The 24,521-nt window shown below is 49.4% G+C and overlaps 1 protein-coding gene across 3 annotated transcripts in view; it reads left to right on the top strand.

Annotated features, from left to right (window-relative positions):
- The window catches only part of LOC140384491 (doublecortin domain-containing protein 1-like), an 871,034-nt gene that overhangs the window by 634,457 nt on the left and 212,056 nt on the right, over positions 1–24,521 (top strand). For all 3 annotated transcript variants that reach the window (XM_072466241.1, XM_072466242.1, XM_072466243.1), the window contains 2 exons: positions 2,457–2,580; positions 17,720–17,901. In XM_072466241.1, the coding sequence (XP_072322342.1) occupies positions 2,457–2,580; positions 17,720–17,901 (306 nt within the window). The remainder of the gene's footprint in view (positions 1–2,456; positions 2,581–17,719; positions 17,902–24,521) is intronic.

Below are 24,521 nucleotides of genomic sequence, written 5' to 3'. Positions count from 1 at the left end.
CTATCTGTCTAATTGAGTCCGCGCGGGCCTGACTCTTTCAGGGCCTTTCAAAATTCTGAAAACCTCAACCAATCACACCTTCACCATCTAATTTCCAGGGACACAAAACCTTGGAGGCCTGATGTAACATTCTGGTAAATCTGCCCTGCATTTCTTCTGAGGCTAATACATCTTTTTTCAGGTGTGGTGTTAAGAACTGTAGACAGTTCTCCATGTGTAGTATAATCAAGGCTTTGTGTGGCTCTTAGAAAACTTCCTCTGCTTTATATTCAGGCCCTCCATATATAAAGGCTAACATTCCATTAGGTTTGTTGATTTTGTTTTGTTACTTAATTGACATTTTTGTGACATGTACATGGAACCATAAATCTCTATGGACATCCACAGTTTGTAGATTTATACCATTTAAAAGACACCTGAATTTTCTTTGGCCTAAAATGAATGACCTCACAGTTGTCTGTATTGAAATCAATTTGCTACATTTAATTCACAAATGTCTCTTTGTAATTTATGCTCTAGTCAACACTACTTACTATGACACCAGTCATTGGCTGGGATTTACCGTAGGTGATGGTGCTCTCACCCACTGGTTGGAGAACTGGTGGGAGCTCTGTGTCGCTTTTTTTTCAGGAGGCCCAAAGCGATTCTAAAGAAATCAGGCACTCATGTGGACATAAGCGATTTTCATTTCATTTCATTTCAATGGTCCTCCCAGTGGAGTGGAAATGCTGCCGCTGAGAACCTAGGGTCAATCAGAGGCTGGCAGGTCTTTATAACCAGCACCACCACCTGGAGTGGTGGCCATTGATGGTGCTGCAACAGCACCTACCTTTAGGATTGCTGATAGATCCCCAGATAGAGGTGAGCATAGGTAGGATGGGGATCATGTGGCAGGGGCGACCAGCAAAGGGGAGGCATTGGAACCAAGGGTAGGGGGATGACTTCATGCTGGAAGACCCTCATATCCCATTGCTAGATCCCTTGACGATGCACAGAGTACCCATGGACAACTCCCCCCCCCCCCCCCCCCCCCCCCCCCCCCCCCCCCCCGCCCCCCCCCCCCCCCCCCCCGCCCAGCCCCGTCAAACCCAAGTAGACCACTGGCTAAAGCCATCAGAGTTTACTAGGCAGCCTCTTCGGATGCCGTTCTCCGTGTTGCTTTCTTGATGCCAGTTGCATATCAATACTTTTGCCCTGGCAGCTATTGTCCCTCCATTATGGCCCAACTGTTGAATATAACAATCAGGAGGGTGGAGATGATCACTATGAGGAAGGAATGCACATATTTAATGCTAACATAAAATTATCTCAAACTCCCAAAGGAATTGTGGCAGGAAAATAACAATAGTGCACCAAGCCCTCAAATGTGCATGCAGTAAGCAGCAAGACTCATTCACAAATCTCTCCATTTCCGTGATAAGAGAACACAGCTATTCATTCAATAGTAGGTATCTGGGTGAAGGAACTCGAGCGCTAGGTCCATGAATCAGTAGGTGAAGGGAGTGCCATGTAATCTCCACCCATTGGTAGTCAGTGATGAGTGGATTAACCAGTAGCCTCCAAAGGGACCAGTGCATGAGGCTCAAAAACAGGAAGGTGACATTCTCTTCAAAGGTTTCTGGTGAGCCCAGGAAGAGGAAACTTACTGACTGCCATCCGTGCTCTCAGCCCCTGAGCTGCAGCATATCTCCCTCTCGCTCCACACCAAACCCCAACCCCAGACGCACAACTTTAACAGATCATTGAAACAAGAGGATGTAAGCAAATTTCCCATCCGATCAGAACTGGTGAGTTTTTTCCACACTTGCAGATCATCAGAATTATGGAAATGAGATCCTGTTAAATGAACACAGTGACCCTCGCAACCTCCTCTTCAAAGACATTGTTGAAACCTGAAGCTGGTTCGGACACTACCCTGATGGTTTAATTCTACATATTTAAAGAAAGTGAAAACACAAAGAGGACCCACAAATTTTGGCTGTATTATGCTGGGTCTGTAACTTAAGTGCAGTCAACCTAAATGGGGCGAGAAAGAATGGGCAAATTACTTCCCCCCCCCCCCCACATTATTTTAACCACATTACTCCACCCAGTTTCTGCTAATGGAAGGAGTTAAATTTCTTTCCCCATGTGTGAAATCGATCAATTCTTCACAATCACCAACTCTTTCATTTACAAAAAGCCCAACTCAGAATATTGAAACCAGAAAAAATACTTTTATGCACGGTTGAGTAATTTAACAGCGACAACCTCCCGGTTCTAACTCCCTCTCAGTTTTTGATGGCGAATGAGTCATTCCTCCAGTTCAGGTCCTGGGACCCACTTAAGTGGTCAGGAGAGACTTTAAGGTTGCTGCGTTGCAATATTTATGCTGATTAATATTAGTGTTTCCACATTTGGGAAAAAATATTCTGGCATGGTTTTTCTTTCAACAAACGACATGATTGTTTCATTAGGTGGGCCATCAAGCATGAAGGAACTGCAAAGCCTGGTCAGTGGAAGCATTCGAAGTTGGAGAATCCACTGTGGAACAAGCTAACCTACATGTGGCCTGTGCTGCCAGATGGTGATTTGAATGAGGTAATAGCAGTTCACTGATAAGTAGGCAATGTACAACATTTTTCTATAAATTTTTCATGTTGCAGAATTGAAGTTGTCCAGGCAAAGAACGTATTAGTTCAGAACTCTTGGAGCTGAAGAATAGTGTGTACCTGGCTGGAGGGCTTCAATCATGGAGGTCATTTTCATAAACTTGAATATTAAATGCAGTAAAGGTTTCATGGAGGTATAGCTGCAAACAAAAGTAAATGATAAAAGAATGGTAAAAAGACAGTAACACTTTATCATGTTGCTCTGAAAATACCAAAGCATTGGCTTTTGTGTGGCATTTGTGACAGCCCACTTTGAATGCAGAAAGATCCCAGAAGATTAATGATAAATTAATCTATTTTTGATCGTCATTGTTGATGTAAGGATAGTGACATCCCAGCCGGGATTCTCCCGCAATTGGCTGGACGGCCTGACACCGGCGCCAAGAGCGGCGCAAACCGTCCCAGCGTTGGGCCGCACGGAAGTTGCAGAATCCTTCCGGGGGCTAGGCCGGCGCCTGCGGGGTTGGCGCCGTGCCAACCAGTGCCAAAGGGCCGCAGTGGGCCGGCGTCAGTTGCCGCATGTGCAGAACCGCCGGCGTGTTCTGGCGCATGTGCAGGGGGTTTCTTCTCCGCACCGGCCATGGCGGAGCCTTATAGAGGCCGGCATGGAGGGAAAGAGTGCCCCCTAGCACAGGCCCAACTGCAGATCGGTGAGCCCCGATCGCAGCCAGGCCACCGTGCCCCCCCCCCCCCCCCCCCCCCGGTGCCGGATCCCCCCGCCCCCCCCGCCGAGGACTCCGCTAGCCGCCCTCCAAGCCATGTCCCACCGGGATGGACCATGTCAATTTCACGCCGGGGGTAGTGGCCGAAAACGGGTGGCCACTCGGCCCATCGGGGCCCGGAGAATTGCTGGGGGGGGCCCGCTGACCGGTGTGTCGTGATCCCTGCCCCACTCGAAAACCGGCACCGGAGATTTCGGCAGCTGGCGTCGGAGCGGCGGGGCGGGATTCACGCCGCCCCCCGGCGATTCTCCGACCCAGGGGTCGGAGAATCCCACCCCCCGGGGGGGATCTTTAAAACAATTAGGTAGACAGGGTTTTGGTTTAATATTTTATCAGGAAATTGTAATGAATTACAGTGTGGTGAAGATGCACCAGCAATGTTCATGATTGCTGCCCTCCCTTTAGAATGGCTGCAGTATAGGGCGGCACGGTGGCGCAGTAGTTAGCACTGCTGCCTCACAGCACCGAGGACCCAGGTTCGATCCCGGTCCCAGGTCACCGTCAGTGTGGAGTTTGCGCATTCTCCTCGTGTCTGTATGGGTCTTACCCCCACAACCTAAAGATGTGCCTGGTAGGTGAATTGGCCATGCTAAATTGCTCCTTAATTGGGAAAAAAAATAATTGGGTAGTTTAAATTATTTTTAAAAAAGAATGGCTGCAGCACAGAAGGAGGCCATTTGACCCATCGTGTCAATGCCTGCTCTTTGCAAGAACTGTATCGTCACTCCTGTGCTGCTGGGTTAAAATTCTGTGGAACTCCCTTCCTAACAGCACTGTGGGTGTACATACACTAAATGGACTGCAGCGGTCCAAGAGTAGGCGACTGATTACCATTGTCTCAAGGGCAAATAGAGATGGGCACAATTGCAGACCTTGCCAGTGATGCCCACATCCTGTGAAAGAATAAAAGTTCAATTAGTCCCACCCCTACCTCCCATCCTTTCGCTGCAGCCCTGCATTATTATTTTCTCTTCAAAAAGTTGTCCAATTTGCATTTGAAACCCTGATTGAATCTGCCTCCACAATCCTCTCAGACATTCCAAATCCTGTCCACTCACTGCATAAAAATGTTTGTCCTCATGCTGCCTTTGGTTCTTATGTCAGTCGCCTTTAATCTGTGTTCTCTGATTCCGACCCTTTAGCTAGTGAGAATTTCTCTCCATCTGCTATTTCGAGACCTTTCGGATGGGATTTTCCAGTTCCGTCCACCCCAAGGCCAGAAATTCCCGTCCGAAGCCAAGGGACCTTTCAATGATCCTTCACATTTTCCCATCCCACACGCGATGATTCCCCGAGTAGGTGGGACCGGAAAATTTACCCCCTCATGTTTCAAACATCCATAAATCATCTCTCAACCTTCTCTTCTCGAAGGAGAACAGCCCCAGCTACTCCAGTCTAGTCACATAACTGAAGTCCCTTATTCCTCAACAAATCCTTTCTGCACCCTCTCTAAAGTTGGCACATTTTTCCTAATGTGCAATGTCCAAAATTGGACACAATACTTCAAATACTGAGGCCGAAACAATGTCTTATAAAAGTTAATCACAGTTCAGCTTAGAGCACAAGATCAGAATAAAAAGGAGCAGGAGTAGCCATTCAACTCTTCAACAGTGCTCTGCCATTCAGTTAGCTCTTCGTTAATCTGATTGTGGCCTCAACTCCACCTTCCTGTTTACCTCCTCTCAATCCTGGACTCCTTTGTTGTTCATAACTCTTGTCTACTTCAACTCTGAATATAGTCAAAGGCACTGTTCTACTGGGTGGAGCATTTTAAAGATTAATGAGCCTCTGTGAAAAAAGATTTCCTCCTCGCACCAGTTTTAAATTGCAGAATTCTCAAATGCGGCCCCAAGTTCTAAATTCCCCACAAGCTGTATCACCTGCTCAGCATCTACTCCCTCTAGATTCCATCAGTAGAATTTTCCGTTCCTGAGACTAAGTGTTGAAGCTGGGGCAGGATTTGTGCACTTCCACGACAGCAAAACTGCCGCCACATCTGGACCGATTCAGCGACTGTTGAGGGGCTAGCACTGGCGCCATGTGGAACACAATCGATTCCAAACAGAAACAAACCCCCCCCGCCATGCTCACCCGCATAACACCCTCACCCTGACCCCAAACCACCTTCACCCCCCCCCCCCCCCCACCCCCCCCCCCCAGCCAATGCCACAGCCGGAGCCCCGCCATGTGCGGAGCAGTGATGATGATAGCAGCACGGACGGCAGCTCTCGACGCGAGACCCAAGAAACCCCAGATCTTGAATCCGGGTTGACACAGATTTCCCGTCACAGCTATCTCCAACACCCCACCTAGAGACACTCAGCTCAATTGGGCACTTTAGTGAAGAGGCTCCTGGGACACTATCTGGTGCGCACCACACAGCAGCTCCGGTTTATCAGGCGGAGGTAGGAATTCCCGAGAGGGCGGAAGATCGGAGGACAGGCCAACCCCAGGGGCTAGCTGCCGTCCAGATAGGTTTTGGCCTTCTGGAACGGACAGTCCCATCGATCGTGGAGGTGTAGTCGCAGACCCAGGGACGACATGAGAGGTTGTCGGCGAGCATCTAGTGCCTGCAGGTGCAGTTGGAAGAGTCCAACCGTGTGCAAGAGCAGGAGGTGGTGTCGACCATGCATGCCACCCAGGCTAACACTGCAAAGATGGTGTCCATGGTGGAGGCATTGGGGGCGAGGGTTGCTGCTGTGGATCGGCATGTCCAAGGCCTGGGGCACTCTGTGCAGGCGATAGCCGAGACCCAGGACAGGGCTGTCATCTCACAGACAGCCATGTGGCAAAGCTATCTGGAAATTACAGCGGCGGTCCTCAGCATGGCCCAGTCACAGCAGGTCATGGCTGGGAACGTCGGTGGCATTGCCCAGGCACTGGCCAACGTGGTACAGAGTGAGAGGTGGCCCAGTCCCAGAGGGAGATGGCGCAGTCACTGGCTGATGTGACACAAACCCAGAAGGTGGTGGCACAGCAAATGGGTGATGTGGCGCAGTCCCAGATGGAGATGGTCCACTCCCTGTGCTCCATTGCCGTGAGCATACAGACTCTGGTCATGACCAGGACGGATCTCCAGGACTGGCAGCACCAGGTGGCGGGAGAGCCTCAGGCTCAACCTCCGTTTGCACCAATATCCTATTGAGTATCCCGGGGGACATCGGGCAACCGAGGAGAAGACTCCCGCAGTGGAGGTGCTGGAACACCGCAGCACCTCGGACTACCCCCCCCCCACCCCCACACCCCCACACCTCCTCGTGCATCTGGAGGGCAGCGGGCAGAGGAGGGAAGCATTACGCCTCCTGGGACACCCAGGCAGCAGCCGGGACATCCATGCCCCAGAAGAGGCCGCCACAGCTCTGACCCAGGTCGCAGTGTGGGACAGCCAGCCGCCTCCACTCCTGATGTACCATCTGGGGATCCACCAAGACATAGCATTGGGGCCCGTAAGGCCAGAAAGTTAGACACCAGTTCAATTGGCACGGGTGCAGGGCACAGTTTAGTTATAAGAGCTGGGGCACAAATCTGTATATAATTGTGCACATTAAACACATGTTAACACTGCTACAACCTGCCTCGGCGCTCTGTCTGATGGGTGTGAGGTATGGGCAGGTCTCGATTGGCCAGAGAAGAGGTGTCAGTGTGGGGGGGATCGGTGGACTTTGTGGGTGGGCTGGGCTCCCCACCCTCTCCCCCCCGACCATCCCCACCACTGCCACCCCAGGGATCTGATGGCACCGTGTGATGGAATGACCAGCTCGCGTGTAAGGATCACCTAGGTGGACGCTGGAAAGTGCTACCAAGGGCAGGAGTCAGATATTGTCATATGATGCTGAGCACCAGAGTTAATCACAGAGCGGGTTGTCATCATCGTCCATTCCATGGACCAGACCCACTGTTATTGGAAACCCAGGACCCCCACCCTGTAGCGGGGCAGGTATGTAACACGGCAGGGTTGCAGCGCGGGAGGAGGGTTGGAAGGGGTAGAGGGGGCGTGGGGGTGGAATGTGGTGTCCGTGCCCCTGGCCAGCCACCGCCCCCCCCCCCCCCCCCCCCCCCCCACCCCAAGTCGGTGAACCTGGAGACTAACCGAGCATCCCATGCGTGTTGATCTGCCGCACATGTCGTGCCGCCTCCCATGCCTGCCTGGGCCCCATGTCCTGCCCATCCTTCCCCCCCCCTGCATCTTTCACTTCAGACAAGACCTGGCACTCATCCTGCTCCTCAGGCACATTGCCCCTCTACTGCATGATGTTGTGGAGGATGCAGCAGGCTGCCACGATGCGGGTGACCCTCTCAGCATCATACTGGAGGAGCCACCAGAGTACCCATAGATCCAGGCACCCGAACCACACCTTCAGGAGGCCGAAGCACAACTCAAGCACTGGTTGCTGCATGGGAGTCTTTGTAGCGGGTCTGCACATCGGTCTGTGGCCTCCGGAGACGCGTATTCAACCATGACCACAGTGGATAACCCCTGTCACCTAGGAGTCAACACCCAGCCGTGGAACTTTTGAACATCTCAGGAATCGTTGAGCCTGCCAGGATGAAGGCATCATTCACACTGCCCGGGCATCGGGCACAGACGTGTATGATGCATACTTGATGGTCACATATCAGCTGCACATTCATCGACTGAAACCCCTTTTGGTTTGTGTAGAGTGGCCTGTCATCTGCAGGTGCTCGTAGGGGGACATGCATCCCTTCGCTCACCCTCTGGATCCAGGGCACGTTGGTGATGGCAGCGAATCCTGCTGCCCGGGCATCCTAGTGGGCTCGGTCCACATTGAAATGGATGTATTGTGCCGATGAGGCATACAGGGCCTCCATGATGGCATGGATGCACCTGTGCATCGAGGTCTGTGAGATCCCGGACAGGTCCACACTCGGCATCTGGAAGGATCCTGTGGCGTAAAGGTCCAGGGCGACTATCACCTTGTCCTCCCCCATTCCCCCGCGATGCCAGGTGCGCCATGATCTGGCAGATATGTCGTACTGTCTCCCTGATCGCCGGAGTCTTCGACGGCATGCCCGGTCTGGCAGGTCCTCGAACGACAGGCACTGCCGGTACACGCGAGTCCTCATGCGGCACCTCCTTTATGCCTCCGTCTCCTCGGCCTGGTGGGCTGCTGGCTCTCCATCCTGGGGGGCTGCATCCTGTTCCTCTGGGACACACTCTGCTGCTGCAGCTTCCTCATCGAGCAGCTCCAGCTCGTACAGCCGCAAGGCATCCCCCAAGGCGGTGGCGACTAGGAGGGAGGCCGCCATTGCTGGTTGTATTCCAATATCTATTGCCTGCAGGGGGTGAAAGTTAGACATGTTAGCATGGTGTGGCCCCTGTGCCCAACCAGGTTACATGGTACCCCCGGTTGGCACTGCAGATTATACCCCCCGCATGTTCCCCCCATCCCAAGCACTCCTGGCCCTGTCAGTGCCTGGCACGTTGGCTGGCACCACCCTTGTCAGCGGTACACTCCAAGACCCCTTTTTGGCGCCCATATAGGGGCTACTGTGGGCGTTGCACTTGAGTGGGTCACGTGATGCCCTGCCGGCGGATAGCAGCCGGGGGATGGGGTGGTGGTTAGGTAGAGGCTGGCGGCTGAGGCGGGGGCACCCAAATGGCCGGAGTCAGTCTGCAGTGGGTGGCCAGTGGGGTGTGCAGCATGATGGCTGCCTTGCAGGCCGCAGCAATGGCGATCCGTGCCTGGACACCACTCCAGTCCCATGGGGGTTCACCCTGGCCACAAGGCCCATTCCCCCATCACCGCCCCCCCCCCCCCAAGAGCTTGGCAGGACCCCCACCCACCCCAGCAGGTCCGGGCAGTGTCCGGTCCGGCAGTCCGCAATCACGCCTCTGTGTGTCCTACCTCCTCTCTCTCCGTCATTGGCCACGATGCAGGATTCACGATGCAGGATTCACGATTTTTAAAAGCACAAGTGAACCTCGCCGATGGGAATTTGGCCCATCGGAGGCGGAGAATCACGGAGGACCCGGAGAATATCGGGTCAGCTAATAATATGCAAATAGTGTTTACTGTTCGTGCATTCTGGAATGTATTGATGCCGCTATCGAGGTGGCAGGGAATTGCAATTTGGCGTCAAATCAGCACCCGCCACAATTTAGGCGTCGGAACCGATTCTCTGCCCAATCACGTTTCCCGATTTTGGTGTCGGTCGCTGGAGAATCTTTTGTTACTGATCCTGTCTGACTGACGTTTTTATGAGTTGTGAGAATAGCAATTTTTTTCAAAGCAATTTCTGAACAGGTGTTTTTTTCCTGAGCATTTCAATATTTGCCATTGCCATTACGTGGCTCATTGGTTCTGTCCATGGCAGATACTAGACAAAACTAGGTGAATAGGGATGGATGTGGCATGGGGGTGGTATGGAGGGGCATGGGGAACATGGAAGGGCACAGGGAACATGGTAAAAACTTTTTAAAATACTTTTCAAAAGTTTCCCAAATTCTGATTATGGATCATGACTTATCTGAGGGACTGTGAATCACACTCTGCTAAAATGTTCTGGGAATAGTGATGGGAGTCACAGAATCGGGTCCTGTCTGCCATTTTTACACAGCTCTGAAGTCATCCCGATTTTGCAGAAAGCTGGCCCATAGTTTCAGACCCAGGATTCTCCTCCTTAAGCTGAATGTGGAATTCTATCATGACATCATAATATCTCCTGCCTGTAGGATCCTTTGCTATGAAATCATGAATTGATCCTGTATTATTGCACCTTATCAGGTCTAAATTAGTCTGTCCCTAATTGGTTCCAGAACATATTGTTCTATAAAATTGTCCCAAATACACTTTATGAACTCATCCTCAAGGCTACATTTGCCAATTTGATTTGCCCTATCTGAATGAAAATGAAATGAAAATCGCTTATTGTCACAAGTAGACTTCAAATGAAGTTACTGTGAAAAGCCCCTAGTCTCCACATTCCGGCGCCTGTTCGGGGAGGCTGGTACGGGATCTGTATGAAAATTAAAATGTTATCGTTACAATACATTATCTAACCTTTCATCTCTGCTACATTTTGTTTAATTAGCCTATCAACTTTAGAAATTTGATTCAACGATAATTTGTAGTTATATTAAGTTGTTAACTCGTTATGTTATACAATCAATACAGTATTTATATCTCCCATTTAGTTAAAACTAGGTCTCCAGTTTAGAGAGAAAAAATAAAACTCACCAAAGAGTCACATACCTGCTTACCTAATTAATACCTTTTGACCAGCTCTCAGGTCTTGCTGCGTTCCAGTGCATCTCTTGGGCCATCCCTTGTTCTGTAAAAGGTGATAAAAGCGTTGCTTATCTCATTGCACCAAGGTTCAGGGGTGGTTTAGCACAGGGCTAAATAGCTGGCTTTTAAAGCAGACCAAGGCAGGCCAGCAGCGTGGGTTCAATTCCCGTACCAGCCTCCCCGAACAGGTGCCGGAATGTGGCGACTAGGGGCTTTTCACAGTAACTTCATTTGAAGCCTACTTGTGGCAATGAGCGATTTTCATTTCATTTAATTTTCATTTAATTTTTCCTCCCCCACTTGTTGATGCAGTACTCCATCGAGCTATCTATGTGCTACTTAGTTCCCTTCATGAGTTCACAAAAAGTTATAATTATCTGGATTTATCTGGTTAGACAAATTTCTCACAATGAAGTGGGTTGTTGGGGGAGGGGAGTAGTAACTAGGCGGTGTCGTCAAGGGGCAGGTCAGAATGTCGGCTCAACATCACAAACGTAATGCAGAGCATGATACTGTAAGCATTGCCAATGGAGGTTCGACTGTGCTTTCAAAAAGCACATTGCAGATTTGTAGCCAAATTAACATGAGCTGGATTTTGCAGTTGGAATAATTGCTTATCAGTCAGGGCTTGTCATTATTCTGTGAAAATGACAGTAACTTTTAACACCTGCATATGCACAGTTAAACACAGAGATTGCTTTCCATGATTCTCTACTCATCCCATGGTGCGCTGTTAAAATCCTTACAGAATAAAGTTTTAAAAATCACTTGAATTTATCGGGACAATACTATAGTCATATAAAAAAACTTGAAGGAGTTACATTATGTTAAAATAGATGCACCTGAGATTTTAAAAATGCAATACGTCACAATTATTGATGAACAACCTCCCTGGCCCTGACAAATTAATTAAATTTGAATTTCGGCGGGAGCGGTGCGCAGGGGCCTTCTGGGAGGTAAGTTTTTGCTTTAAAAACCCTTACCTTTGCAGGAGCAGCCCTTTGAATTTCGGCAGGAGCGGTGCGCAGGGGCCTTCTGGGAGGTACGTTTTTGCTTTAAAAACCCTTACCTTTGCAGGAGCAGCCCTTTGCATTTCGGCGGGAGCGGTGCGCAGGGGCCTTCTGGGAGGTAAGTTTTTGCTTTAAAAACCCTTACCTTTGCAGGAGCAGCCCTTTGCATTTCGGCGGGAGCGGTGCGCAGGGGCCTTCTGGGAGGTAAGTTTTTGCTTTAAAAACACTTACCTGGTCCCGTTTCTGTTCTTCTTTTCTGTTTTATTTTTATTTCATTTTTTTATATAAGGCGGGAACCGTAAGTTCGACCCGCGGACTTCTGGGAAGGTCCCCCCCCCCCCCCCCCCAACCAATAAATTCTGGTGGAGAGGAAACCCGAAACACTACACGTGTAGTGTCTCCCACCTGCCCTCCTCCTCTAACCTAATAATAAGACCCATTGGTGTGAGGTAAGTGCCATATTATATTATTATTATATATTTTAAAAAATTTATTTATTTATTAACCAGATCTTGGTTGGAGGTTAGAGTGATGGCAGGGAAGGGAGTGCAATGTTCCTCCTGCAGGGTGTTTGAGGTGAGGGATGCCCTTAGTGTCCCTGCTGATTTTACCTGCAGGAAGTGCAGCCATCTCCAGCTCCTCCAAGACCGAGTTAGGGAACTGGAGCTGGAGTTGGATGAACTTCGGATCATTTGGGAGGCAGAGGGGGTCATAGATAGCAGCTTCAGGGAATTAGTTACACCAAAGATTGGAGATAGATGGGTAACTGTAAGAGGGACTGGGAAGAAGCAGTCAGTGCAGGGATTCCCTGCGGTCGTTCCCCTGAGTAACAAGTTTACCGCTTTGGATACTTGTGGGGGGGGGGACTTACTAGGGGTAAGCCATGGGGTACGGGCCTCTGGCACGGAGTCTGTCCCTGTTGCTCAGAAGGGAAGGGGGAAGAGGAGCAGAGCATTAGTAATTGGGGACTCGATAGTCAGGGGCACAGATAGGAGATTTTGTGGGAGCGAGAGAGACTCACGTATGGTATGTTGCCTCCCAGGTGCAAGGGTACGTGATGTCTCGGATCGTGTTTTCCGGGTCCTTAAGGGGGAGGGGGAGCAGCCCCAAGTCGTGGTCCACATTGGCACTAACGACATAGGTAGGAAAGGGGACAAGGATGTCTGGCAGGCTTTCAGGGAGCTAGGATGGAAGCTCAGAACGAGAACAAACAGAGTTGTTATCTCTGGGTTGTTGCCCGTGCCACGTGAAAATGAGATGAGGAATAGGGAGAGAGACCAATTAAACACGTGGCTACAGGGATGGTGCAGGCGGGAGGGATTCAGATTTCTGGATAACTGGGGCTCTTTCTGGGGAAGGTGGGACCTCTACAGACAGGATGGTCTACATCTGAACCTGAGGGGCACAAATATCCTGGGGGGGAGATTTGCTAGTGCTCTTTGGGGGGGTTTAAACTAATGAAGCAGGGGCATGGGAACCTGGATTGTAGTTTTAGGGTACGAGAGATTGAGAGTATAGAGGTCAGGAGCACAGATTTGACTTCGCAGGAGGGGGCCAGTGTTCAGGTAGGTGGTTTGAAGTGTGTCTACTTCAATGCCAGGAGTATACAAAATAAGGTAGGGGAACTGGCAGCATGGGTTGGCACCTGGGACTTCGATGTTATGGCCATTTCGGAGACATGGATAGAGCAGGGACAGGAATGGTTGTTGCAGGTTCCGGGGTTTAGGTGTTTTAGTAAGCTCAGAGAAGGAGGCAAAAGAGGGGGAGGTGTGGCGCTGCTAGTCAAAAACAGTATTACGGTGGCGGAGAGGATGCTAGATGGGGACTCTTCTTCCGAGGTAGTATGGGCTGAGGTTAGAAACAGGAAAGGAGAGGTCACCCTGTTGGGAGTTTTCTATAGGCCTCCAAATAGTTCTAGGGATGTAGAGGAAAGGATGGCGAAGATGATTCTGGATAAGAGCGAAAGTAACAGGGTAGTTATTATGGGAGACTTTAACTTTCCAAATATTGACTGGAAAAGATATAGTTCGAGTACATTAGATGGGTCGTTTTTTGTACAATGTGTGCAGGAGGGTTTCCTGACACAATATGTTGACAGGCCAACAAGAGGAGAGGCCACATTGGATTTGGTTTTGGGTAATGAACCAGGCCAGGTGTTAGATTTGGAGGTAGGGGAGAACTTTGGGGACAGTGACCACAATTCGGTGACGTTTACGTTAGTGATGGAAAGGGATAAGTATACACCGCAGGGCAAGAGTTATAGCTGGGGGAAGGGCAATTATGATGCCATTAGACATGACTTGGGGGGGATAGGTTGGAGAAGTAGGCTGCAAGTGTTGGGCACACTGGATATGTGGAGCTTGTTCAAGGAACAGCTACTGCGTGTTCTTGATAAGTACGTACCGGTCAGGCAGGGAGGAAGGCGTAGAGCGAGGGAACCGTGGTTTACCAAAGAAGTGGAATCTCTTGTTAAGAGGAAGAAGGAGGCCTATGTGAAGATGAGGTGTGAAGTTTCAGTTGGGGCGCTTGATAGTTACAAGGTAGCGAGGAAGGATCTAAAGAGAGAGCTAAGACGAGCAAGGAGGGGACATGAGAAGTATTTGGCAGGTAGGATCAAGGAAAACCCAAAAGCTTTCTATAGGTATGTCAGGAATAAAAGAATGACTAGGGTAAGAGTAGGGCCAGTCAAGGACAGGGATGGGAAGTTGTGTGTGGAGTCTAAAGAGATAGGCGAGATACTAAATGAATATTTTTCGTCAGTATTCACTCAGGAAAAAGAGAATGTTGTGGAGGAGAATGCTGAGACCTAGGCTATTAGAATAGATGGCATTGAGGCACGTAGGGAAGAGGTGTTGGCAATTCTGGACAGGCTGAAAATAGATAAGTCCCTGGGGCCTGATGGGATTTATCCTAGGATTCTCTGGGAAGCCAGGGAAGAGATTGCTGAGCCTTTAGCTTTGATTTTTATGTCATCATTGACTACAGGAATAGTGCCAGAGGACTGGAGGATAGCAAATGTGGTTCCTTTGTTCAAGAAGGGGAGTAGCGACAACCCCGGCAACTATAGGCCGGTGAGCCTCACGTCTGTTGTGGGTAAAGTCTTGGAGGGGATTATAAGAGACAAGATTCATAATCATCTAGATAGTAATAATATGATTAGGGATAGTCAGCATGGCTTTGTGAAGGGTAGGTCATGCCTCACAAACCTTATCGAGTTCTTTGAGAAGGTGACTGAACAGGTAGATGAGGGTAGAGCAGTTGATGTAGTGTATATGGATTTCAGTAAAGCGTTTGATAAGGTTCCCCACGGTAGGCTATTGCAGAAAATACGGAGGCTGGGGATTGAGGGTGATTTAGAGATGTGGATCAGAAATTGGCTAGCTGAAAGAAGACAGAGGGTGGTGGTTGATGGGAAATGTTCAGAATGGAGTTCAGTTACAAGTGGCGTACCACAAGGATCTGTTCTGGGGCCGTTGCTGTTTGTCATTTTTATAAATGACCTAGAGGAGGGCGCAGAAGGGTGGGTGAGTAAATTTGCAGACGACACTAAAGTCGGTGGTGTTGCCGACAGTGCGGAAGGATGTTGCAGGTTACAGAGGGACATAGATAAGCTGCAGAGCTGGGCTGAGAGGTGGCAAATGGAGTTTAATGTAGAGAAGTGTGAGGTGATTCACTTTGGAAGGAATAACAGGAATGCGGAATATTTGGCTAATGGTAAAGTTCTTGGAAGTGTGGATGAGCAGAGGGATCTCGGTGTCCATGTACATAGATCCCTGAAAGTTGCCACCCAGGTTGATAGGGTTGTGAAGAAGGCCTATGGAGTGTTGGCCTTTATTGGTAGAGGGATTGCGTTCCGGAGTTATGAGGTCATGTTGCAGCTGTACAAAACTCTGGTACGGCCGCATTTGGAGTATTGCGTACAGTTCTGGTCACCTCATTATAGGAAGGACGTGGAAGCTTTGGAGCGGGTGCAGAGGAGATTTACCAGGATGTTGCCTGGTATGGAGGGAAAATCTTATGAGGAAAGGCTGATGGACTTGAGGTTGTTTTCGTTAGAGAGAAGAAGGTTAAGAGGAGACTTAATAGAGGCATACAAAATGATCAGGGGGTTAGATAAGGTGGACAGTGAGAGCCTTCTCCCGCGGATGGAAATGGCTAGCACGAGGGGACATAGCCTTAAACTGAGGGGGTAATAGATATAGGACAGAGGTCAGAGGTAGGTTCTTTACGCAAAGAGTGGTGAGGCCGTGGAATGCCCTACCTGCAACAGTAGTGAACTCGCCAACATTGAGGGCATTTAAAAGTTTATTGGATAAGCATATGGATGATAATGGCATAGTGTAGGTTAGATGGCTTTTGTTTTTTGACTTCCCATGTCGGTGCAACATCGTGGGCCGAAGGGCCTGTACTGCGCTGTATCGTTCTATGTTCTATGTTCTATGTAAATGGAAACATTTCTAAGTTCATTTGTGGCAGGGTTTTCAGTGAGTTTCCCACCGCCACCTGACGACATTTATAGTCACTTTTTTGAGCCCTTGGAAATTTCTCACCGGTTTAGCTCACACTTAGAATTTTTTTCAAAACTGGAGAGCTGAACTCAGAGATCGGGGCGCCATTTTGAAAGGGTGCCCTGATCTCTAAGTGAGCTTCTGGGTTTCCCCCACCCCCTCACACAAGGGCAATGTCACCAGCTACATACATGGGCACTACCCCCCCCCCCCCCCCACAAGTGAGGACACCCCAGTATGGGGTACCTGGGGCCCCCCATCTTCAGGCCCCACCAGGTCCCCTTTCAGGCTCCCCCACCAGAGACCCTACACATCACCTCCCTAACCTCCCAGAGGCCTCTCCTTACCTGCCCTGCATCCTCCCACCCTTCAAACCCCCCTCCACCCTCCTTTCAAGAGCATGGTCTCCTTCAGGCCCTGACCCCTCTGGCAGTGCCACCCTTGCACCTGGGCACCCTTGCACTGCCACCCTGGCACCCTTGCACTGCCACCCTGGCACCCTGGCAGTGCTCCTGTCAACTTGGCAGTGCCACCTGGGCACCTTGGCAGTGCCAGGGTGGCAATGCTAAGGTGCTTGCATTCCAGGAGGAGGGCCAGGGAACCATCTTGCATTATCTCTGGCCACCCAGGGGCTTCCGATGGCCCGGGAGACTCCCCGGGTGCATTTCCACCTGATCCACTTTTGTGTGGACCAGTACTGAACAGCGGCCAGCTGCAACCCCACTCGGGAGGCTGGTAGCTCCGATAGATCCTGGGTAAGCTTGCCTAAATAGGTTTAAACCCTACTTAGGTGAATCCATTTGCTCACACCCCTTTTGGAAGGAATACCAATTGGATATACTTGGGTATGTCCAGCGAGGCATGAAGACTGTTGGGAAGCCCACGGGAGCCGTCTCTCAGGATCTACTGGCCTTGTTGCACTAAAGCGAGAATGCAACACAGCCGGTAGATTGCGCCTATATTTCCGGAATTTTAACACTACTCTATTGTGATAAAATTCTATGGGTGTTTAACATAATGAAAAGAACATTCTCAAAGTTTATGCAATTTCAGCTTCTATCTTAATTCCATGTATATCACCAACTCTTTATTTTGTCCTCTGTAAAATGATCTGCAAGTTAAGGACAATCAGTGTTTTTCACTTGTTCACTTGTTCATTTGCTGTTTGTGGGATTCCCTCAATATGATTGGCTGATTGGCTTACTTGGTGGCATCACTGTTGCTGAATTCTGGAAATTTTCTATAGATAGCGGCAGAATTAAATTAATTTTGGGAAACGGCAAAACCAATGTGAGATAAATTGTGAGATCATTGCAGGTGGCTTTCGCTGCTGTCCATGGTGAACAATGCCATTCTCCTTTGGCAATGCTTACAGGAGACTGGCTCTGCATCATGGTTGTGATGTTGAGCCGATATTTGTCTTGCTCCATTACGACGCCTCCCAGTGATGACTCCCCACCCTCCAACACCCCTGGTCATTGTGAGAAATTCATCTAAACGGATAAATCCAGATTATTAATGAATGGTAAATTCTGTGTTTAAAAAATAATGATATTATTTATAACCTGTTAAAACTAGGAATACGATTGGCCAATCGAGGGGTCCCTTCTTCCCAATGCTCCGCCACTGCTCAAGCCAGCTCAGAAAATTAGTATTGGATACATGCCTGTGAGGATCAAAGTTCTGAAGAATGGGGAGAGAGACAAATCCAGGATACTGACAGTTACAGGACCGGATATCACAAACATGCTCAAGAAAACGTAAGACCACAAAATACCTTTTTCACTTCAGTCATGGTTACTGAATAACATTGTGGAGGCAGTTCCTTTTGAGAGAGTTCAGCAGAAGCAATGTGCATGTTAAATTTCTCCTGAAGATTTCACCTTTCCACTTCAACTAGATGACCCACATTCTTAGAAACATCAGGTTTCCTGCACTGCAAAACAAAGACTACACACACCGAAAATGTAATTATTAACATGTTTTGAAAATTGATTAAAATTATTTGAAATGGAACAAAAAAGCTTCAGGATTCCTTAAAGGGTTAGAAACAGAGCTACACGTTTATCATTTTGCACTAACCAAGGTATTTGATTTGTCAGAAACCAGGCAGTAGGGCACCTGATTTTTGTTAATCATTCAAGTTTAGGACTTCTTTAATTTCTCACTGTTCTTGAACTCATTATCATTCAAGTCTGTGAGAAGAGGTTATGGATTGGTCTGTGCTCTATTCTAACTAGTTACAAAGCCAAGGATCCTTTGTTCCGGATGCGGTAAGTGCCCAAGGAGGCATATTGGACATTTTTGCCAGATTCTAAACCGACCTCCAATTTATTCATGCATATTGACAACAGATACACTGCCACCCACACTGTTTAAGCAAGTGAAGTCCAACTGATGGAGGAAGTATTCCACTATTGCGTACAGCCATAGAAGAGCCAAGTTCACTCCTGGTCTGACACCAGTAGCTGCAGTTTAAATATAGCATGGCAGTTGGAGTTCCTCTTAGACTATCCTACCTCAAATCTGAAAAAAGAAACACTGTAACATTTTCAGACTCGTCTAATTTAAGTCAATTAGTGTGTTCATGTCTAATTGTGTGTTGTTTCTGATTTTTTTTTTAGCGGCACACTTGCTGATTGTCAGTTCCCTGCACAGACGTCTTATGCTCTGTGTCGTCTCACAGGGAATAAGGAAATAGTGAGGCGGCACTTGTAATTTGCAGCTGGTACAATGAACACATTCATTGTAGATACTGTGCGCAATTCTGGTCAGCATTACAGAACACTCTCCCACTGTGATGACTGACACAAGAAAGGTTCAAATTTCCATTCAGCAAGCTGGCTTTCCAATACTGGTCCTCTTTCTTGATTACAAGTCTCCCTTACCCAGGATGTTTTCTTGCCTTTGAATACAGTCTAGACCAAACCACCCCTGGATGCCTGATTTGCCTTCCTTTCCTTGGATGGCTGTCTCTCAGTTTAATTTGTGGATATTTCCAACCAACCAACCAGAAGCCTGCTTTTCCTAACATCAAGCAGTCACAATTGTCAGTGTTCCCTTATGCTGAGTGTTGCTCCTGAAAAGGTAGATTAATGTTGCAATCGTCAGACGCTTGGTAACTCTCCAACTACCTAAGCAGCCATTCTTTATTTGTTACTTTGGTGGTTAATGGTGGTGACTAATGCCTAAGAGGTGCATTGCAACCAACACCAAACCTGTCTGCACTGGCTTCGATACATGCGCCTTTCCAGTGCGAGCCTCTGAATTGCGATCAGGAGCAGATCCCTCTCTTGTCCAGGAAATATTGGATTATATGAGGCCAGCCAAACCCCTCAAGCCTTTTCTGTCATCCAGTTAAATCATGATAGAATGTATTTTGCCTCTATCTACCCACCTCTGTTCACTACCTGTTTAATATTCCTGCCTAACAAAAAATTATGAATCTGTTTTTAAATTTTCAATTGACCCCTAGCCTCAGCTGCTTTTTCGGGAGAGAGTTCCCCATTTCCACCATCCTAAGTGTGAAGAAGTGCTTCCTGACATCACCCTGAATGATCTATCTCTAATTTAAGGGTTATGCCCTCTTTTTCTGGACTCCCTTTTCAGCTGAGGTTTCTTTCGATCTATCCTATCAACTTAAACACCTCGGGCTGGATTCACCGTTTTTCAGGCTAAGTGCCGACGCTGGCGTGGGAACTGTGGCATTTTACGATGCCATAATTGGCGTCGAACCCTCACCGATCCTGCGACCAGTGAGGGGTTAGCAGGCGAGTAAAACTTCTGGCTCCCACGATGTAAACAGCTAGAGAATGGCCGGGTCCGTGGCCACAAATATGCACAACGCCGGTCTGCAGTGGCCGTAAAACATGGCGCCGGCCGTGCGCGGACCGGACCTGCTAAATAGTGCCCTCCTGACCACCCCCACCATCAGTCCCCCCAGCCCTTGCGGAAGTGCCCCTGGCCAGCAGCATGGTTCCCGGCCATGGACACAGTCCGCAGCCGCCACGCCGGGTTCCCGAATGCTGAGACCACACGTCACCCCCCCGCGGTTGGAAACTCAGTCCATCGGGGTGGAGCATTGGGCAGTGCCTTCATCTGACGCGCCAACGCTGTTCCAACGGCGTGCGGCGCGTGACGCGATGATGCCACTTCGGGAGGGGGCGGAGGATAGAAAACCGGTGAATTACCAGCGCCGCCCCCAATTTGGGCGTCAGAAGGGATTCTCCGCCTGATCGCCGATTACGATATCGGCATCGGGGAATGGTGAATCCCGCCCTTTTTAATTTTAACATCTCTTAATCTTCTATATTCAAGAGAATACAATCCTAGTCTATGTAACTTGCCCTCCTAATTTATCTCTTATAGTTCCAATATTCTGGTGAGTCTGCGTCGCACTCCCTCTTCAATCATTATATCCTTCCTGAGGTGCCCTGTATTGAACCCAGTACTTCAGATGGGGATATCTGACCAGAGTGTTATTCAATTGGAGCTTAACTTCCAGGATTAGTAGAAACAATGATAGCACCTCCTGCTGTCAACCCAATGAAGTCAGTTAGGTCAACGTAAACCTAACCTGGCACCACCTGGACCTTTGTGCCGATGTATTACACTGGGTGGTGGTCATACCCAACTAAATCATGAAGAGAACTCAGCAGCATTCGTAAAACAAATAATCAAGTCCACATACGCATGTAAAATATACATGAATAAAGAAGATATCACTGGAATTTGCTCAAGGGCTGTCAGAGGCATACGTATGACCACAATAACATAATAAGAAGCAAACCAGCCTGGACTAAGAAAGAGAAGATCTTTCCTCTTAGCCCTTTTAAATATTTTTGAGAGTAAATGAAATAATGGCACATCATCAAATGCTTTAGATTATTTCAATACTTAAAAGTTGTTGGCTAAGGTTCACATGGGAAACTTCCAAAAAAGTATTAGCCACTGGAATCCAGGATAAACAAATGACTGGATAAAAATCTGGGGCGGGATTCTCCCCTACCCGGTGGGGCGGGGGGTTCCGGCGTAATGGAGTGGCGGGAACCACTCCGGCGTCGGGCCGCCCAAATTTCCGCACCTTTATGGGCCAAACCCTCACCTTTAGGGGCTAGGCCCGCGCCGGAGTGGTTTCCACTCCGCCGGCTGGCGGGAAAGGCCTTTGGCGCCACGTGGCTGCTGACATCATCCCGCGCATGCGCAGGAGAGGGGGTCACTTTCGCCTCTGCCATAGTGAAGACCATGGCGAAGGCAGAAGAAAAAGAGTGCCATCACGGCACAGGCCCGCCCGCGGATCGGTGGGCCCTGATCGCGGGCCAGGCCACCGTGGGGGCACCCCCGGGGCCAGATCGACCCGCGCCCCCCCCCCCCCCACCCCCCCAGGACCCCGGAGCCTGCCCACGCCGCCTTGTCCCACCGTTCAAAAGGTGGTTTAATCCACGCCGGAGGGAGAGGGTTGACAGCGGCGGGACTTCGGCCCATCGCGGGCCGGAGAATCGCCGGGAGTGGGCCCGCCGACCGGCGTGATTCCCGCCCCCGCCGACCGGCACGGCGCGATTCCCGCCCCCGCCAAATCTCTGGTGGCGGAGAATTCGGAACACGGCAGGGGAAGGATTCACGTCGCCCCCGGCGATTCTCTGACTCGGTGGGGGGTCGGAGCATCGCGCCCCAGGTTACAACACAGCATGCTCGAGAGACATAACATGAAGAATTCCCGTGGAACCAAAACCATCTACAGAATAGTCATTTTTACTAATGACACAAGAACAGGTAGAGATAGGGCATACAGCAGTGGATTCTCAAAAGGATTTGGGTTGTTTAGCAATATGGGCAAACACAGCGTATTACAAAAAGGCCAAAGACTGGGGAGCACCAGTAAACAATGCATGCAAATCAATGTTCCAGGGAGGTCCTGTGGGAGTGCCAGAAGATGCATACTTACAATGGTCCATGTGATAAAAACTAATTGAATGCTGGGACACAAAACCAGAACAGTGAAAGAGTCAGTAAGTTGTCCTGAAGTTTTACAATGCACGGGCGAGTTCTGGATATTGGTGGCGGGATTCTCCGTTCCTGAGACTAAATGTTGACGTGGGGCAGGATTTGTGGACTTCCACGGCAGCAAAACTGATGCCACACCTGGACCAATTCAGTGACAGTGGAGGGGCTAGCACCGGCACCACATGGAACACAATCGATTCCAATGAGAAACGGTGTGGGATTCGCCAGGTCCATGATTGACACTCAGGAGGCTGACAGGCTGCAGCCTCATATACACCTTACAATCCACACACACTCATCCCAGCCAACAAGATGGCACTGGTTGCGCTGGAAAGTGCCCATCTTGCTGATGAGTCAGCTGGGGCCAGAGGGCACCTGGGGGTGCCCTGGGGGGACCCATATGATCAATGGCCCTAACTGAGCAATCAGCGGCGCAAGAAGCTGCATGGCTGCCTTGCAGGCTGCAGCAATGGTGTTCCGTGCCGTCCACCCTGACCTCACAGCCCCCTTCCTGGCCACTCCCTGCTACTCTCCTCGGCCCTGACGGAAGACACCCGGCCAGCGGCATGACTGTCAATAAACCATGGCAAAGTTGGACACTTTCCATACCTCCTCTCTCTCCCTCAGCAACCACGGCGCCTGTTTCACGATTTTTGAAAGCACAAGTGAACCTCGCTGTCGGGAATTTACCCCAGCAGAGGCGGAGAATCGCGGAGGACCCGGGTATGCAAATGATATACAAACAACGTTTACTGTATGTGCATTCTGGAATACATTGACGCTGCTGTTGAGGTACCGGGTAATTGCGATTTGACGTGAAAATTGGCACCCGCCACGATTTTGGCATCAAAACCAATTCTCTGCCCAATCACGTTTCCCGATTCCGGTGTCAGCCGACGGAGAATCCTGCCCTACATCACAAAAAAGATATGCAAATATTGGAAAAGGTACCAAATAGAGTGACATGACAATCAGCAGCACGGTAGCATAGTGGTTATCACAGTTGCTTCACAGCTCCAGGGTCCCAAGTTCGATTCCTGGCTTGGGTCACTGTATGTGCGGAGTCTGCACATCCTCCCCGTGTGGGCGTGGGTTTCCTCCGGGTGTCCGGTTTCCTTCCACAAAGATGTGGAAGATGTGGCAGGCTAGGTGGCTTGGTTATGATAAATTGCTCTTAGTGCTCAAAAAGGTTGGGTGGGGTTACTGGGTTATGGGGATAGGGTGGAGGTGTGGGCTTGGGTAGGGTTCTCTTTCCAAGGTCCGGTGCAGATTCGATGGGCCAAATGGCCTCCTTCTGCACTGTAAATTCTATGACAAATCTTTAATGGAAAGGGGGTGAGCTCTGATGACAATTTAGAGTGTAGAAGAAGCCAGCCAAGAAACATGCCGACTTATATGGACAAGGTAAACCTAGAAGATTCCTCCTCCTTCAGGTAACATGCCTTAAGAGGACATTGGCAACCATGGATTCCCAGTAGATTGATCCATGATTATGCTTGCCATTGCCTTCTGCAGTATTGCTGCCCAGGAAACTCTCCCACTTTTTACCACCTGCCAAACAGGCAGATCAGGAGGATTAAAGCAAATTACTGCGGATGCTGTAATCTGAAACGAAAGAGGATTTACAGGCTGATAATCAATTGTTTGTCCATATAATGAACACCCCTTCCATGATCATCAAGTCCTGAAGTGAACCGAGAGCTTCTGACCAAGAGGTAGGGATGCTACCACTACATTACAAGTCGCCCCACTACTTAGAGGATTAATTACTTCACAACAATTGAAGGAAGTTGGAGAAAGAATTGGAAAATAAATTAATGAAACATAAATTCATAGTCAACGCATATTTCTATACATTGTCAGAGTAAAATGGACTTGAATATAGAAAGTGTAGTTGGAGTTTTACGAAAAGGCAGATCAGAATAATATTTGGCACAGATTCAGTGATCAAATCTTTGGGGGATAACTTATTAGGGAGGTACCAGAGGCAAACAAACTGTCCCTGATATTTGTGGTAAGAAGTGGAGAGTTTGACCAAAACTGTTTGAAGGAACTGGCACGGCTGGGGTTGTGGATACCGTGTTACATTTGACTGCGGGGCCTTGTTTTCATCTGGAGCTCCACCTCTCACAGAGCAGCCAGACAAATGTGCAATGTAGTTGGAGAGCGGATGGAAACACCAGTGGTAGGAGGCTTGGTGACAGCCCCGGCAATCGGTGGGGCGGATGCAAGGTCTACAATCTGGTTAGGGATAGAAGATTGGCAAAGAGAGTGGGAAAGTAGTAGAAGGCCCACAATCAGAAAGGATGGGGAGATTGAAGGCTTCCTTGAGAGGCCACAGGGTGTTCAGCCCTGTTCCTCTGTGCTCACGAGCAGT

The sequence above is a fragment of the Scyliorhinus torazame genome, chromosome 10 (assembly GCF_047496885.1).
Source record: "Scyliorhinus torazame isolate Kashiwa2021f chromosome 10, sScyTor2.1, whole genome shotgun sequence".
NCBI classification, from domain to species: domain Eukaryota; kingdom Metazoa; phylum Chordata; class Chondrichthyes; order Carcharhiniformes; family Scyliorhinidae; genus Scyliorhinus; species Scyliorhinus torazame.
The sequence above is the reverse complement of the archived record's forward strand: the minus strand, read 5'-3'. Positions and strand labels throughout refer to the sequence as shown.